Source organism: Lepidochelys olivacea (genome assembly GCF_965140295.1).
Source record: "Lepidochelys olivacea isolate rLepOli2 genome assembly, chromosome: 5".
Lineage (NCBI taxonomy): Eukaryota > Metazoa > Chordata > Testudines > Cheloniidae > Lepidochelys > Lepidochelys olivacea.
In genome coordinates, this window is record NC_140415.1 from 129289720 (window position 1) to 129307890 (window position 18171).

Here is an 18171-nt window from a genome sequence, read left to right on the forward strand (position 1 = left end):
CACTGAACAGATGCGTTTCTTGTGGGGTTCCACAGGGATCTGTATTATACCCAATGCTATTCAACAGCTTCATCTATGATCTGGAAGTAAATATAAATCACTGCTTACAAAATTTGAAAACAAAAAAAAAAAATCACACAAAAATTGGCCAAGTAGTAAATAATGAGGAGGATAGGCAATCAAACAGAACAATTTGGATCAGTTGGTATCCTAAGCCCATTCAAACAAAACATGTTTTAATACAACCAGATGTCAGGTCAAACGTCTACGAACAAGGAATGCAGGTGATATCTACAGAATGGGGGACTGCCCTCTGCAAAGCAGCAACTCCTATGTCCCACTTTATTATACATACCCAATAGCTTCATATTTACGGTTCCTATCTTTACATCCAATGCGTGGAATTTTGGGTCCAGCAGGTTTGAATGGCTTCCATCTTAGAGGTGTAAGCCTCTAAGACGGAAGCATTCCCTGTGTATGGTTTTAGTTGCTTAAATGGGTCTAGAAAATTCAAGCTGCCTGTGGGATGGAAACAGATGGCTTCAAAAACAAGACATGTCTCAGACTGTACTTTGGTTTTGCCCATTTGTAGCTTTTATTTTTAGTTGAAACATGCACCAGATATGTGTCAAAGCTTGCCAGCCACAGAGAGATTTTCTAGGGCTCTGTAATTGTGAATGTTAAACCTTCCTTTCTGGAGCTATCTCAGCACATTTGCTTTTCTCACGACTAAGCTATGCCCCCACGTGGGAAATTTCAAGTGCTTGTCCCCAGGAGGAAATTAGCTAGGGATCTGAAGTCTGATTAGGCTGTTCAACAAGACATCTTTGCTTACTTCCTTTCTCCTAGCACCACATCTGCACGTCTGAGGAAACAAACGCCCTGTTAGTCTAGCTCCCAGCTCTAAACTAAACCACACACCCTTCCTGAGTAGGTTCCAGTTACACACAGAAGTTGAGAAGTAGTCAGACTTCAACCAAAAGATGCATGGAATGTGCGTCTCTGGGTTGCTATAGAGATGCTGTGTAGACATCTCCAAATTCAAGTGTAGCAACAGAACACACACGACAGACATATCAGATCAGAACCACAAAAGGTTCTCAAGGAAAAGCCTTTTTACAGCTGTGTTACCTAGCTTTGTTTATGTTATAAATTTCTACTTTCAGTCCAAAGTTTACATCCTATTTTGGAAGGATCCCATGTTTTCAGACATCATAAAGGCAGATCAAAAGACAAACAAGCACTACGGGAGTTGTGCTTCTATGAAGTTTTCTTAGAGTCATTTTGGGTGATCTGCTTAGAATACAAAGCCTGAATACATGAAATATAGATTAATTTCTACAGTATCATTGCACTTGCAGTAGCTGCTGTCCAAATAAAATGAATGCAGTATTTGTCCAAAAAAACACACAGATTTTAACCATGACACCTACGTTCATACACTGTAAGCTACCACTAAAAAGTTTAGTGAAATACTTGTGCACCCAAAAATACAACCATGAAATTACATTTGATTTTTAAGCCAATGTCTTTTTCCTCCTCTAAAGCTCATTTATCATATTCTTTAACCTAAAAAAAGTGTTTATTTTCAAATTTGGTTAAAATAAACCAAATTGAACTCAAGTTAGTATTACAGTGATTTGCAGCAATGGACGTATCTGAGATCCACACAAACCTATAGCTCCTCTACCTCTAAATGTTGATTATTTTCAAGCCAATAAAAGAGGTTTGGTGCTATTATGAAGACAAGGCACTGCAGAGGAAAATATTTGGGGTCGGAAGAAATCTTAAAAAACTCTTAACTATAAAATATAAACAGTAAATATTTAATTGGTTGTACTTTGCATTGCTGATAAGAAATACATATACTGCAATTCTGACCCCGTTCATTACATATGCAAGACTTTACATATTAAGAAAGGTTTCAGAGTAGCCGCCGTGTTAGTCTGTATTCGCAAAAAGAAAAGGAGTACTTGTGGCACCTTAGAGACTAACAAATTCATTTGAGCATAAGCTTTCGTGAGCTACAGATCACTTCATCGGATGCATTCAGTGGAAAATATTTATATACATAGAGAACATGAAACAATGGGTGTTACTATACACACTGTAACCAGAGTGATTACTTAAGGTAAGCTATTACCGGGGGGGGGGGGGCAGGAGGGCGGCCTTTTGCAGTGATAATCAAGGTGGGCCATTTCCAGCAGTTCACAAGAACGTCTGAGGAACGGTGGGGGATAAACATGGGGAAATAGTTTTACTTTGTGTGGTGGTACTCTTCTGGCTCTGTCAACCGCATTTGCTCCAACCCCTCAGACAGAGACAAACACCTACAAGATCTCTATCAAGCATTCTTACAACTACAGTACCCACCTGCTGAAGTGAAGAAACAGATTGACAGAGCTCGAAGAGTACCCAGAAGTCACCTACTACAGGACAGGCCCAACAAAGAAAATAACAGAACGCCACTAGCCATCACCTTCAGCCCCCAACTAAAACCTCTCCAATGCATCATCAAGGATCTACAACCTATCCTGAAGGACGACCCATCACTCTCACAGATCTTGGGAGACAGGCCAGTCCTTGCTTACAGACAGCCCCCCAACATGAAGCAAATACTCACCAGCAACCACACAACAGAACCACTAACCCAGGAACCTATCCTTGCAACAAAGCCCGCTGCCAACTGTGTCCACATATCTATTCAGGGGACACCATCATAGGGCCTAATCACATCAACCACACTATCAGAGGCTCGTTCACCTGCACATCTACCAATGTAATATATGCCATCATGTGCCAGCAATGCCCCTCTGCCATGTACATTGGTCAAACTGGATAGTCTCTACGTAAAAGAATAAATGGACACAAATCAGACGTCAAGAATTAGAACATTCAAAAATCAGTTGGAGAACACTTCAATCTCTCTGGTCACTCGATTACAGACCTAAAAGTGGCAATACTTCAACAAAAAAACTTCAGAAACAGACTCCAATGAGAGACTGCTGAATTGGAATTAATTTGCAAACTGGATACAATTAACTTAGGCTTGAATAGAGACTAGGAGTGGATGGGTCATTACACAAAGTAAAACTATTGCCCCATGTTTATCCCCCACCCCCCACTGTTTCTCAGACGTTCTTGTGAACTGCTGAAGATGGCCCACCTTGATTATCACGACAAAAGGTCATTCCCCCCTCCTGCTCTCCTGCTGGTAATAGCTCACCTTAAGGGATCGCTCTGGTTACAGTGTGTATAGTAACACCCATTGTTTCATGTTCTCTATGTATATAAATCTCCCCACTGTATTTTCCACTGAATGCATCCGATGAAGTGAGCTATAGCTCACGAAAGCTTATACTCAAATAAATTTGTTAGTCTCTAAGGTGCCACAAGTACTCCTTTTCATATTAAGAAAGATTCTTGATTTTTTTTGAAGGGACTGTCAAGGTTCCTTCCCCACTCTGAACTCTAGGGTACAGATGTGGAGACCTGCATGAAAAACCCTTAAGCTTATTTTTACCAGCTTAAGTTAAAACTTCCCCTTACCTTTTGCCCTTGGCCTTTATTGCTGCCACCACCAAGCGTCTAACTAATATATAACAGGGAAAGAGCCCGCTTGGAAACGTCTTTCCCCCCAAAATCCTCCCAAACCCTCTTTCCTGGGGAAGGCTTGATAAACATCCTCCCCAGTTTGCATCGGTGAAAACAGACCCAAACCCTTGGATCTTAAGAACAATGAAAAAGCAATCAGGTTCTTAAAAGAAAAATTTTAATTGAAGAAAAAGTAAAAGAATCACCTCTGTAAAATCAGGATGGTAAATATCTTACAGGGTAATCAGATTCAAAACACAGAGAATCCCTCTAGGCAAAGCCTTAAGTTACAAAAAGACACAAAAACAGGAATATACATTCCATTCAGCACAGCTTATTTTATCAGCCATTTAAACAAAACAGAATCTAATGCATACCTAGCTAGATTACTTACTAAGTTCTAAGACTCCATTCCTTTTCTGTTCCCGGCAAAAGCATCACACAAACAGCTTTGAAAGTATCTTGTCTCCTCATTGGTCATTTTGGTCAGGTGCCAGCAAGGTTATCCTAGCTTCTTAACCCTTTACAGGTGAAAGGGTTTTTCCTCTGGCCAGGAGGGATTTAAAGGTGTTTACCCTTCCCTTTATATTTATGACAGGGACAAAATGAAAAAACAGTAGACGTCTTAAACTATGTCTCCCTCCACACCTCTGACAAGTCAGTCAAAGGAGTTTGTCATAAACATTAATGACTGTTCAGGCTTTGTAGAGTGTGGACCAATAAGTCCTGTACGTAAGGGTCTGAATATTATTTGTCTGCTTGGACAAGATAAAAACAACCACAGAGACAACCTCCCTTAGCTGCAAAAGTTACAAATTCAGTGAGAAACCCAGTGGACAATGTATGTGTAGCATGTGATTTTCAAAGAGTTATACTTCTGTCAGATAATTAAATTTCAACCCCTAGCCCTTTAGACTATAAAGATGCTCCAAATACAAAAGGTAGAAGAACTGCATTTGGATTTATAAAAGGAAAAGTGTATTCTTTTTAAATACTCAAACACACCACCACTAATTTTGCTCAAACTTAAAAAATAATAAATAAAAAGTACTTTTGAACAGAAACCAAGTATATAGAACTTCATCACAGAGGGTAAAAGTTTCAGAAAACTGTGAGCAGCTGAAAATGGGGAGTTAGAATAGAAACCACTACACAATCTTACGCACTGTAAACTCATTAAAGTTAGGAAACAGCTTCTGATTTTTAGGAATACACTAAATTCATCTAACCACAAATTCATCCAACGATGGCTTTTTATACATACACTCACTATCAGGCCGATTGTCCTGAAGTTTGCAATTTTATCCTTACTGGGTTTGTTTGGGTTGAGTTGATCAAAAGCGGAGTTGATCAAGTTCCTTCTCCGTACATTAACAAAAACAATGTATTAAGTAGAGGATTACTGAGCACGAGTCAGCTAAAAACATTCAAGAAATTTCACCAGTAATCACTGAACACTTTGACAATTTTTTGCATTATATGACTAGCTAGAAAGCTGCAAGTATATTAATCAAATACCAGTAAAATGCATCTAATAATATATCTGAATTATTTTTCTTATGATTTGCTCAGTAATAAATTATTTGGAAAAAATCTAATCAAAAACTGATAAAGTTATTGTTAAATACAGTGGCGTTTGAACAACAAACTACTATTTTATTCTTTTAAACTGAAGGCATGTGGGATATGACAGCATACTTTTTCCCCCCTTGGCTAGCAGAGGCTAAGTCTTCAGACTGATGTGTGTCAAGTGCAACGTTGAAATTCTGCTGGACTTTCTTTTAAGCAAAAGATTAAATAATACACACCTCTTAAGGGCACAACCGATATGCCATTGGTCAATTAGGACCGGGAAACCATACAGGAAGATTTGGATGACCTTGTAAACTGGAGTAATAGTAATAGGGTGAAATTTAATAGTGAGAAGTGTAAGATTATGCATTTAGGGATTAATAACAAGAATTTTAGTTATAAGCTGGGGACGCCTCAATTAGAAGTAATGGAGGAGGAGAAGGACCTTGGAGTATTGGTTGATCATAGGATGACTATGAGCCGCCAATGTGATATAGCCGTGAAAAAATCTAATGCGGTCTTGGGATGCATCAGGCGAGGTATTTCCAGTAGAGATAAGGAGGTGTTAGTACCGTTATACAAGGCACTGGTGAGACCTCACCTGGAATACTGTGTGCAGTTCTGGTCTCCCATGTTTAAGAAGGATGAATTCAAACTGGAACAGGTACAGAGAAGGGCTACTAAGATGATCCGAGGAAAGGAAAACCTGTCTTATGAAAGGAGACTCAAGGAGCTTGGCTTGTTTAGCCTAGCTAAAAGAAGGTTGAGGGGAGATATGATTGCTCTCTATAAATATATCAGAGAGATAAATACCGGAGAGGGAGAGGAATTATTTAAGCTCAGTACCAATGTGGACACAAGAACAAATGGATATAAACTGGTCATTGGGAAGTTTAGACTTGAAATTAGACAAAGGTTTCTAACCATCAAAGGAGTGAAGTTTTGGAATAGCCCTCCAAGGGAAGCAGTGGGGGCAAAAGACCTATCTGGCTTTAAGATTAAACTGGATAAGTTTATGGAGGAGATGGTATGATGGGATAACATGATTTTGGTAATTAATTGATCTTTAAATATTCATGGTAAATAGGCCCAAAGGCCTGTGATGAGATGTTAGATGGGGTGGGATCTGAGTTACTACAGAAAATTCTTTCCTGGATATCTGGCTGGTGAATCTTGCCCATATGCTCAGGGTTTAGCTGATCGCCATATTTGGGATCGGGAAGGAATTTTCCTCCAGGGCAGATTGGAAGAGGCCCTGGAGGTTTTTCGCCTTCCTCTGTAGCATGGGGCACAGGTCACTTGCTGGAGGATTCTCTGCTCCTTGAAGTCTTTAAACCACGATTTGAGGACTTCAATAGCTCAGACATAGGTGAGAGGTTTATCGCAGGAGTGGGTGGGTGAGATTCTGTGGCCTGCGTTGTGCAGGAGGTCGAACTAGATGATCATAATGGTCCCGTCTGACCTTAGTATCTATGAATTACACAATGGTATTGATAAATACTATTCAGGATTTCTAACCTGCCAGACTTCACAGATGACCGTAATACCAGATTATTAGTGCAGTTTTCAAATTAAGGTATAGTACATTAAGTATACTGCCGCACATGTGTATCAAATCTTTGAGCAGTAGTTCACATTCAAGCCCCCACAACAGGTTATTTCTCTCTTTTTTTTTTTTTTCCTATATTTTTCAGTGCAGAATGAAATCAACAATATGGACTAAAGCCTTCCTGTTCTTCTCACACATTGACACATCAAAGCGGTCTGAAACTCAGAAGTGCAAAACAGGCAGCTGAACATTTTCATAATTCCAAGAGAAAGACTGATTTAAAATTATTATCTAGCAAAACCTTCCAGTACAAGACAGTATAAATAAATCAAGTTCTAGAAAAGTTAAAGTTTTCTCCTTGGTTGTAAATATTAAGTAATAAACTTGCTTTCTTATAATTCTATTTTCCTGACAAAATACAACCTTTTATGGACTGCAGTGTTATTTCTAACTCAAAGTATGTTTTTTAAATAAAAGTTTGAATCATATGGAAGTGCACAACTTTAAGACAACAATTTCCATTCTCACAAGACTGTCCCTCACCAGGTAAAAGAACACAGAGGCTTCTGCTGAATTCTACTTGATCCTTCTTTCACCCCAGAGCGCCCAGTAAACCATACTAGCTGTCATAAATACTAAGGCTGCACAATTGTTATCCAAGGCCTGCTTTATTTTGTAAGAAACTACATTTTTGTTTATAGTTTCACAGCCCTCGATATCTCAAAAATGAAGCCCAGAGCCCCCCTGATTTGCCATCTCTCAAATGCAGAGATTCAGCTCACAAGGCTATGAGACTACAGGTCAGTTACTTCTCCCACACAAACACAATATAACAACCCAAAGCCACAATTCTAAGTTTTCTTTACCTTAATGCAGTGGGAAGGAGGGGTTGTCTAAAAGCCCTCTTAGCTATTGTAATATTGGTCTGTAAAATCAGCTACTAGCTTTGGGGAATGAGAGGAGAAAAAGATAGAAGATAAAACTGCAAGGCTGCCACAAACAAACAGAAGATATTTTTTGAAAGAGGATGGAACAGAGAAGAGCATCCCAAACTTTTTTTTTTAAATGATGCAAGTCTTTGTCGTATATTGCACTAAAACAAGCTGGGTTTTATGTCCTTTTCTGCCATCTGTCTATGAAGAACTCTCTTATCGATGTTGGTCATGGACAGCTTCCCAAGGAACCCAATAGGTGTTCCTCTCTAGTTTTAGGATTTTTTTAAGCCACACAAGTTCTAGGTACATTTATCTGAACATTAGGTGCAGCTGTAAGGTTCCTAGAAAGTTGCCCACACAGTGCCACATTTGGGAACCTTTTCTGTAGAGCCACACATCCATGCTTAGCAAAAGGCAAATGCTGAACAATACCCCCCAAATTACAAGATTGCTCAACTATACCAGATTTCGGAGTACATCATTCATTGTGGACAGGAAGTGACCTTTTTCCCATAGCAATAGGACACACTCATTGTTACTGAACATGGATATGAGCAAGGCTGAATCATGACAATGTTGCTATAGCATTTAACGGGGTAGAACTCACAATTTTTAAGGTCAGGATGATCATGTCATCTGACCACCTGCAGGGCACAGGCCAGAGAATTTCCCAGTGACCTTTCCTTCCCATCAAGCTTGTAACTTCTGGTTGAGCCTGGGCAGGCACTTTGGGAAAATCAATCCAGATGGGGCGCTCACACATTTTAAAGGCTAGACACCAGAACCTTACCAAGTTATAACTGACACAAGAAATCACCCAAACAGCAAGGATTTCAAATAACTTGCAGAGACGCCCAGCCCCAAATCAGGTGTATAAAGAGGCATACTCTTGCAAGAGATGCTGTGAGACGTGAATCAACACAGAGAAAGAGTGTGAGAAATGGAACAGACCCCAATTTGAAGTGGACAGGCTGAAGTCCTGGGAAGGGTGTGAGGGAGCAGCCCTCTGCCCCCATAAGACACTCACAGATGAGGACTCCAGACAAGTGGGCGAAAAGGCAGGCTCAACCAACAATGTGAGACACACACATATGACCTGGCTGGGGAGAACTCTTACCCTGGTGCTGGTAGCCCTCCAGCCCTAGTGAAGGTCAGTCGCCTCAGGCAGGGGTATGGTGGTGCCCTGGGGAGGGGTTTCTTACCCTGGCACTGGCAGCTCACTAGACCTAGGTGGCATATGCAGGGGTAATCCCAGGCAGGGAAGGGGTACAGGAGGTGCTCTGGGCACAGGGGCTGCGAGCCCCGGGCAAGGTGTGTAGGGGTACCCCCTGGCAGGGGGTGTCCCAGGGAAGGGTCTCTTACCCTCACACTGGTAGTCTGCCAGCCCTGGGCACAATGTTCAGGGGTAGCCCCGGCAAGGGGTGTTCTGGGCAGTAGCACTGCCAGCCCTGGGCAGGGTGGCTAGGGGTATCCCAGATAGGGGGTGTCCTGCGGAACGTAAATTGGGGAACCCACCGGCAGGGGTGCCTAGGGGAAGGACGCACAGGGGGTAGGACCAGGGGAAGGTGGGTAGGGGGTGTCCTGGGCACGGTCCCTTACCCTCACACTGCTAGCCTGGAGCAGGGTGCATAGGGGTTAGCCCCGGCAGGGGGTGTCCCAGGGAAGGTAGATAGGGGAATCTGCAGGCTGGGGGTGTCCCAGGGCAGGGCACACGGGGGCTAGCTGGAGAAGGGGGGGAGCCCCGGGCAGTCCCTTACCCTCGTACTGGTAGCCCGCCAGCCCCGGGCAGGGTGTGTAGGGGTACCTGCCGGCAGGGGCTATCCCAGGGAAGGCACACGGGGGATAGCCCCAGGCAGAGTGTGTAGGCGTAGCCCCGGCAGGGAGTACCCCAGGGAAGGTGGACAGGGGGAATCTGCGGGCTGGGGGTGTCCCGGGGCAGGGCGCACGGGGGGGAGCCCAGGGGAAGGGGGAGCCCCAGGCGGTCCCTTACCCTCGCACTGGTAGCCCGCCAGCCCCCAGATGAAGTCGGTGCAGCAGTGGCAGAAGGTGGGCTTCGTCAGGGTCACCCTGCGGAAGCCGTGCCCGGGCGCGCCGAACGGAGCCGGCGGCGGCTGCGAGCGGCTCCTGCCACCCAGCTGGGGGCTGGAGGCCGGGCTGCCCCCGCGGCTGCCGAGCAGGGCGCGGGCTCCGACCGCCATGGCCCCGCAGCCCGGGCCGGCCGGGTCCGCTCCCTCCTCCCGCGGGGCAGCGGGGCGGTCCCTGCGCCGCCGGGCCCCGGCCCCCGAGGCAGCTACGCGCCGCGCTTCCGCCCGGCTGGGGAGTGAGGGGGCGGCGCTTCGCACGCAGCGCCCAGCCGCAGAGCCGCTCGCCTCCCCCGGGCCCGGGCCGAGCCGCTCGCCTCCCTGCTCTGCGTCCCCAGTGGGCGCGGACAAGCCTGGGCGGACCAGCCGGAGCCGCAGCCCTGCAGGGAGAGAGCTGCTGCGGGAGCCCGTCTGTCTCTCTCCCCTCCTAGCCCGGGGGCTCTCCGGGCTTCGCCACCCGGGGACCCCCCGCCAGCCAGCCTTGGGCCATGTGGGCAACGTGGGGTCAGGCCCGGGGGGAGCTTGGTGCGCAAAGCAAAGGGGTTGGGGGGGGGCTGCCGCACCAAACTCCCCGCGGGCCTGACCCCACTTTGCCCACATGGCCCAAGGCTGGCTGGCGGGGGTCCCCGGGTGGCGAAGCCGGGAGAAGAGGTTTCCCTCATATTCGGGGTTCACAGTTTGGTTCAATGGCTCTCAGCCCCCCCCCCCCCAGTCCAGCTCCCCTGCTCCCAGGATTTTGTCTCTTAATCATCTTTTGCCCCCACTCCCCAGCCGTTCCCTGGGCAGCAAGCCAGGCCTGCCCCAGCACAGGGGCTGGCCGCGTGCCAGGGCCTTGCACTGAACTAACCCCAAGGGCCGGGCAGCTGCAGGAAACCCGAGGGGTTCTGCTGGGTGGGCGCTGCAATCAGAAAGTGAGAAGTGGCAGTTGGGGTGGGCGGTGTTGTTCCTTTGATGCCCTTCAAAAGCTCTTGTGTTTGGCTGGAAGGAGGAGCGTGTGCCGGGTGTCACCACAAGCAAAGCTGTCTAGGGGGCATGGTTCATATGAAGATGCAAAGGGCAGCGGTAGGTGTAGGCCAGGGCTTACCGAGCCTTTCCTCCCCGGAGAGGATGGCTGAGAAAAGACCAACAGTGTTTCCATGGGGGTGGTTCTAACTACTAGAGCAGCTCCGACAACCAAACCGGGAGAAGATGCTGATGTGATTCCAAGGAGCGTAGAAAGGCCACACCGTCCTTCCTGAGCATCTCACGCTGTTTGGAACAGGTAGAGAGAGACCAGGTGGGCGAGGTCCTGTCGTGTAATGGGCCGACTTCGGGTGGTGAGAGAGACAAGCTTTCGAGCTTACTTCAGCTTTAGAAAGAAGAGCTCTGTGTGGCTCCAAGGCTTGTCTCTATCTCCAAGAGAAGTAGGTCCAATAAAAGATATTCCCTCCCCCAACTTGTCTCTCTATCCTGGACCCACACAGCTACAACACTGCATGAAACAGCTAGAGGGGAGGCAACCACCTCCTGCTCAGAGACTGCTGCTCTAGGTTGATAACCAACCACCCTTTTGATTTCCTCATTGGCTCCATTCATTTCTTTTCCCCTCCTCCTCGGGGAAAAAAGGAGCTGGCTAAGTAGTGTCCTGCAAACAGGCTGTGCTGGTTTAAAAGGGAGTGTTGCTCGCTGAAATAAATGTTAAGCCTTCTGCATTGTAATTCTTGGCAAGAGACACATTTTCAGAGGTTGCTAAAGAGAGCATCTATTTCCTTGGGGAGAGATTCTTGTCAGGTTTAAATTACCTAAATAAAGAGCGATTTGAAAATGAATATCGGGAAAATAAACTGTCTGATGGTGAGATCAGTTATGTGAAGGAATGATTTCCCATGAGAAAACGGTGGAAGCCCCAGCACCCAGGCAGTCTAAAAATAAAATAGACAATGTACTAGAAATTGTGAGTAAGAATCCTCTGTTGGCTAGGGGCACAGAAGAAATCCTCCGCTATACCAGCTCTTTCCTTGTTCAATTTCTGTTACCTTCATAGAGGTTAGGAGGTTCTTCAACCCGGAGCTGGCTGAAGATGTAATAATCACAGAGCCAACCAAATACAGATCCCACCCACTACGAAATACATGATGCACCAAGGAAAGAAAAGGAACCGCCATAACCTGGCTCGTTAAAAAGCCACCTAGTGGTGAAACTGTGGCATTAAGATTGATAAAGTCGGAAGAGTTGCAAGATTTATAGTTTGCTGAATCTGATGGCAGTGTAATCATTCCCTATCTGCCAACGTCCTTAACTGTAAAAGGAATCACTTGTAAATTGGCACATTTTCATATATTTGCATAAATTCAGACAAGCCACTAGCAGCATGTTCTGTCCAATTTTAAAGTTATACTGTAACCTTCTTAACTTGAAGATATAAGTGCATTGTTTGTAATTGCCAAAAGTGAGAATATGGCATATAATTACTTTTTCTGCTATTTGTAGAAAGTAATATACAAAGACCCCCCAAACAGGATCAAAAGCCTGCAGAGTGTTAAAAACTATACACATAGTGAGAGAAAATCCCTGACCTTTCACCTAATTTTAAAATAATTGTAAGTGATGTCTCTCTTGGGGAGAGGTAGGGGTTTACACTTTGGTGACATTTGAACCATACTGAATCAGATCAACAGTCCATCCGGTCCAGCATCCTGTATTTGACAGTGGCAAATACCAGCTGCTTTGAAAGAAGAAACCCTGAAGCGGACAATTATAGAATAACCTGGTCCCAGGAAAAGTTTGTGCCTAACTTCAAATAGTTACTTTGGGATATGCCCTACAGCATGAGATTTAATGTCCTTCCAAAATGTTATCAATTATAACTTTGGACATTTGTATTATCCATATAAACACTGAATCCATTTTTTAATCCTACTAAGCTCTTGGCCTTAACACAGTGATTCCCAAATTTTAACAACCTGTGAACCCCTTTCAATAAAATGTCAAGTCTCACGAACCCCCTCCGAAAAATTAATATTTCCAGGGATTTTCTCCTTTACCTGAGTATAAATTATAAAGGCAGTGATCCTGGAAATATAAAATTTGTTTTTATGACATGCTTATTGCACACTATTTATTATTATTTATCATTACAGTATTTTTATTATATTATGAAAACAGCAACACTCTTCCAAGATCTCACTTTCGTAGCTTGTATCACTTTGAATAAGCCTGTTATAAGACAAGGCTCCTATGTTTCATCAAGGAGTATCAGATGTGAAACAGCATGGAGATATTTAAGAAGCCAACACAAAGAGTTCCTCCTACACAAGCATTCAGGTCTTGAGCAGTCTGGGCAAACAACTCACATTACAACAAAGCTTAAACTTGTTCTTCATAATAATTTTAAAAACAATACTAGCTGCCTATTGAATTTTAAAAACAGCAACGAATATCCACCTCCCTTTCCATTTCTTATAAGGAGTCTTGAAGTTTAAATCTCCTCAGTGTGATAGATATGCTTGCTTTGATCTGCTTAGCTCTTGGAAGTCCAGGGGCTTCCTGCTGGCCCCGTGCTGTCCGGGATCCCTAGGGACAGCTCTCTCCGCCATTAGGGAATTTTTTCCTGAGAACCCCCTGTAACATTTTGTGAACCCCAGTTTGGGAACCACAGCCTTAACACTACCTTGCACCAATGAGTTCAAGTCTAATTGTGCATTGTATGGAAAGGTATTTTCTTTTCGGTTTTGAATTGGCGATCTTTCAGTTTCATTGAAAGTCACCTCATTCTGGTGTGATCAGAAATGGAGAATAGACACTTCTTCTCCATACCATTTTTTAATTTGTACACTTTGATCATATTCCCTCATATTTGTCTCCTTCTTCTGCTAAACTGGCCCAATTTTTAAAATCTCTCTTCAAATGCAAGTGTTTCCAGTTCCCTCTTCATTTTCATCATCTGCCACTGAAACTTCCTGTGTCTCATCCATCCTTATTGAGAAGAATGATCAGAACTGAACACAGTATCATTGTAGATGGGGGCTATACCCGTGATTTATATAATAGCATAATTTTTCCCACATTATTTTCTCAGTCCTTAGGCATCCTCACTTTCTCTGTTTCTGGACCTCAACTGCACATTGACTAGAGATAGTCACTGAGCTGTCCATTAGGATACCCAGCTCTTTTATTTGAGTTTATAGTTAATTTAGGATCTAGTCAGATATTTGAGCAGTTCAGGTGATTGCTTTCAATAAGCATTAATTACTTGGTAGTTGTTAACAGGTACTTGTATATGGCATCATGTGGCTCATTAACTTAGGTGACTAAAGTTACTCAGTCTTCTTGGGTCTTTACTAATCTCATTTGTTCCACCTGCAAGTTGCCACCTCACTTCTCACCCCTTTTCCAAATCATTAATATATTAACCATCAGTACAGCACTCTGGGGCTCCTACTGAACTGGTACAAAGAGTTTACAGTCTATATCCAGTATTGGACCTGTTCTCTTTGATCCTAAGAATCCTTGGGTTGAAAAGGAACAACTGCTTTTTGGTAGTACTTAATTGACCCCCCCAGAATATCTAAAGAAAAGGCAGAAGCATAAAGCCATTCTGAGCAGCTCCTACAACATGGTTTAGAAAAGCTGCTTCTGGTACATAGAAAGGGATGGGACCTAAAACAATGCAGTCTGATTTTTTCCCCCTTAAAAAAATGTTTGTTCTCAGATCAGAGGGAACCCGATGAACAATCCCAAGGTAACTCCCAGAAAGTTGTTTTCCAACCATTCATATCTGAATGGCATTAATACAAGAAAACGTTTAAAACAATGGGCCAGATGCACAACTGATTTAGAGCAGCGTAGCTCCATTAACTGCACCAACTTTAACTTTACCCCAGCTGAGGACCTGGCCCACAATATAGGGTCTCTAGCTTTACATATTCTAAATTAGGAGAGAAGACGTAAATTAAAGACTCCTTCTCAGCAGTGTTATTGGATTTTATTTTATTTATGAAACACCCACCAATTAGTCCCAGCTTTACTATGCAGTTTGCTTGCCCTGACTCTGCCAGCAGCCCTTTACCCAGAAGTCACCACTTCAAACCCAAGGCAGTTTGTTAGTGTCTGAGAGCTGACATTTGATGGCAGGTCCATAGCTTGCAACAGTTTTAGATCAGATTGGACCTATCAATATCCATTTAGAGTTCATCCTACTCTTTGTGGTGAATTCACACTTGTCCCTTCTTGGGATGTTCATGCTCAGGCACAAGGTCTAAATCCCTCCATTCCCAACATTAAACAAGGCCATTAACCTCTCCCCTACGGCCAAGGCCTTCTTCATACTGCAGCTTCCAGGGCCTTGTCCCAGCTTGGTCTCCAAAGCCTTCTGGGGGAGTTTTCTGCCTCAGCTGCCCATCATGAGTGTGATGCAAGCACCTCTCCCCTCCCAGCACCTGTCCAGCTGCATGGAACCTCACAAATCCTCGGTTCTCCTGTTAAGCCACATATTCCCCATGGGACAGAAACACTGCTGCTGAAGCCACTTTGAAAAACTCTTCCATGCATTCAAAAGCAGGTCACACCCTACTGCTTTACAGGGTCATCAAGAGAGGACCTTGCCTCACTTATTAGCAGGGGGGAAGGAAGCTAAAAATACATCCTGTTTTCTAAGTCTGTATGTTTATCAAGTTTATTTTAATTAAACCTTCATGCTGCAGTTAAAGCACATTATACATCAATGCAGGGTAAGCACAGAGTTCCCTTAGTTCAGGGGTTCTCAAACTGGGGGTTGGGACCCCTCAGGGGGTCACAAGGTTATTACATGGGGGGTCACGAGCTATCAGCCTCCACCCCAAACCCCGCTTTACCTCCAGCATTTATAATTGTGTTAAATATATTTTTAAAAGTGTTTTTAATTTATATGGGGGAACGTTCACTCAGAGGCTTGCTATGTGAACAGGGTCACCAGTATAAAAGTTTGAGAACCATTGCCTTAGTTTTTTACGTCTGATGTTCCACTCGGATTTATAAGCAGTTCAGACACAGGTGCTGCATATATTGTAGAGGTCCGCCAGAATCCCAAACATTTCTCCTCTTATCTCTGGGAAACCAACTTAACCCAACAGGATGGCAGTTTCCTTGTGCAATTTGCTAGTGACCTTCTGCAGGATAGTCAGTCATCACTGGCAGCAACTATCAGAGACCGCAGCAGTTGAAGTGTGACTTAATTTCAGCTGTATTTCAAGGGCAAAATCTAAGACCTTTGAGAAAATCTCTGTTAAAGGACTATCACCAGCTGTCAGTGTTACACATCTGATAGTAAACTAGAAGGATCTGACACCAGTTGCAAATTCAGAGCTGGCCAGGTTTACATGTGCAGGTTGGATTCATACCCAAAAAGTATTCTAGAACAGAGTGGGGGTGGGTAACTATGCCTATCTTCTTTAACAAAGGGAAGTTTTCCTTTACAAGAGGGACATATCATTATTAGCATTAAAATAACGGCATTTAAGCCTTTTCTTCCCCCTTCCCCCAAAGAGTCCTCCTCACTCTTAGGGCTAAGCCCTGGTCTACACTAGGACTTTAGGTCGAATTTAGCAACGTTAAATCGATTTAAACCTGCACCCGTCCACACAGTGAAGCCCTTTATTTCGACTTAAAGGGCTCTTAAAATCGATTTCCTTACTCCACCCCTGACAAGTGGATTAGCGCTTAAATCGACGTTCCCGGCTCGAATTTGGGGTACTGTGGACACAATTCGATGGTATTGGCCTCCGGGAGCTATCCCAGAGTGCTCCATTCTGACCGCTCTGGACAGCACTCTCAACTCAGATGCACTGGCCAGGGAGACAGGAAAAGAACCGCAAACTTTTGAATCTCATTTCCTGTTTGGCCAGCGTGGCAAGCTGCAGGTGACCATGCAGAGCTCATCAGCACAGGTGACCATGATGGAGTCCCAGAATCGCAAAAGAGCTCCAGCATGGACCGAACGGGAGGTACGGGATCTGATCCCTGTTTGGGGAGAGGAATCCGTGCTATCAGAACTCCGTTCCAGTTTTCGAAATGCCAAAACCTTTGTGAAAATCTCCCAGGGCATGAAGGACAGAGGCCATAACAGGGACCCGAAGCAGTGCCGCGTGAAACTGAAGGAGCTGAGGCAAGCCTACCAGAAAACCAGAGAGGCGAACAGCCGCTCTGGGTCAGAGCCCCAAACATGCCGCTTCTATGATGAGCTGCATGCCATTTTAGGGGGTTCAGCCACCACTACCCCAGCCGTGTTGTTTGACTCCTTCAATGGAGATGGAGGCAATACGGAAGCAGGTTTTGGGGACAAAGAAGATGATGAGGAGGAGGAGGTTGTAGATAGCTCACAGCAAGCAAGCGGAGAAACCGGTTTTCCCGACAGCCAGGAACTGTTTCTCACCCTAGACCTGGAGCCAGTACCCCCCGAACCCACCCAAGGCTGCCTCCTGGACCCAGCAGGCGGAGAAGGGACCTCTGGTGAGTGTACCTTTTAAAATGCTATACATGGTTTAAAAGCAAGCATGTGAAAGGATTACTTTGCCCTGGCATTTGCGGTTCTCCTAGATGTAGTCCTAAAGCCTTTGCAAAAGGTTTCTGGGGAGGGCAGCCTTATTTCGTCCTTCATGGTAGGACACTTTACCACTCCAGGCCAGTAACACGTACTCGGGAATCACTGTAGAACAAAGCATTGCAGTGTATGTTTGCTGGCATTCAAACAACATCCGTTCTTTATCTCTCTGTGTTATCCTCAGGAGAGTGAGATATAATTCATGGTCACCTGGTTGAAATAGAGTGCTTTTCTTCAGGGACACTCAGAGGTGCCCGTTCCTGCTGGGCTGTTTGCCTGTGGCTGAACAGAAATGTTCCCCGCTGTTAGCCACAGGGAGGGGGGAAGGTTGAGGGGGTAGTCACGCGGTGGGAGGAGGCAAAATGCGACCTTGTAACGAAAGCACATGTGCTATGTATGTAATGTTAACAGCAAGGTTTACCCTGAAAGAGTGTAGCGACTGTTTTATAAAATGTGTCTTTTTAAATACCGCTGTCCCTTTTTTTTTCTCCACCAGCTGCATGTGTTTCAATGATCACAGGATCTTCTCCTTCCCAGAGGCTAGTGAAGCTTATAAAGAAAAAAAAACGCACTCGCGATGAAATGTTCTCCGAGCTCATGCTGTCCTCCCACACTGACAGAGCACAGACGAATGCATGGAGGCAAATAATGTCAGAGTGCAGGAAAGCACAAAATGACCGGGAGGAGAGGTGGAGGGCTGAAGAGAGTAAGTGGCGGGCTGAAGACAGGGCTGAAGCTCAAATGTGGCGGCAGCGTGATGAGAGGAGGCAGGATTCAATGCTGAGGCTGCTGCAGGACCAAACCAGAATGCTCCAGTGTATGGTTGAGCTGCAGCAAAGGCAGCTGGAGGACAGACTGCCACTGCTGCCCCTCTGTAACCAACCG

General features: G+C 44.8%; 1 protein-coding gene across 1 annotated transcript in view; it reads right to left on the reverse strand.

Annotated features, from left to right (window-relative positions):
* Window positions 1-9863, reverse strand: part of DGKQ (diacylglycerol kinase theta) — a 176487-nt gene extending 166624 nt beyond the window's left edge. The window contains exon 1 of the mRNA XM_084627882.1: window positions 9641-9863. Within this exon, the coding sequence (XP_084484008.1) occupies window positions 9641-9848 (208 nt within the window). The 5' untranslated portion in view covers window positions 9849-9863. The remainder of the gene's footprint in view (window positions 1-9640) is intronic.
* Window positions 9864-18171: the final 8308 nt, after the last annotated feature.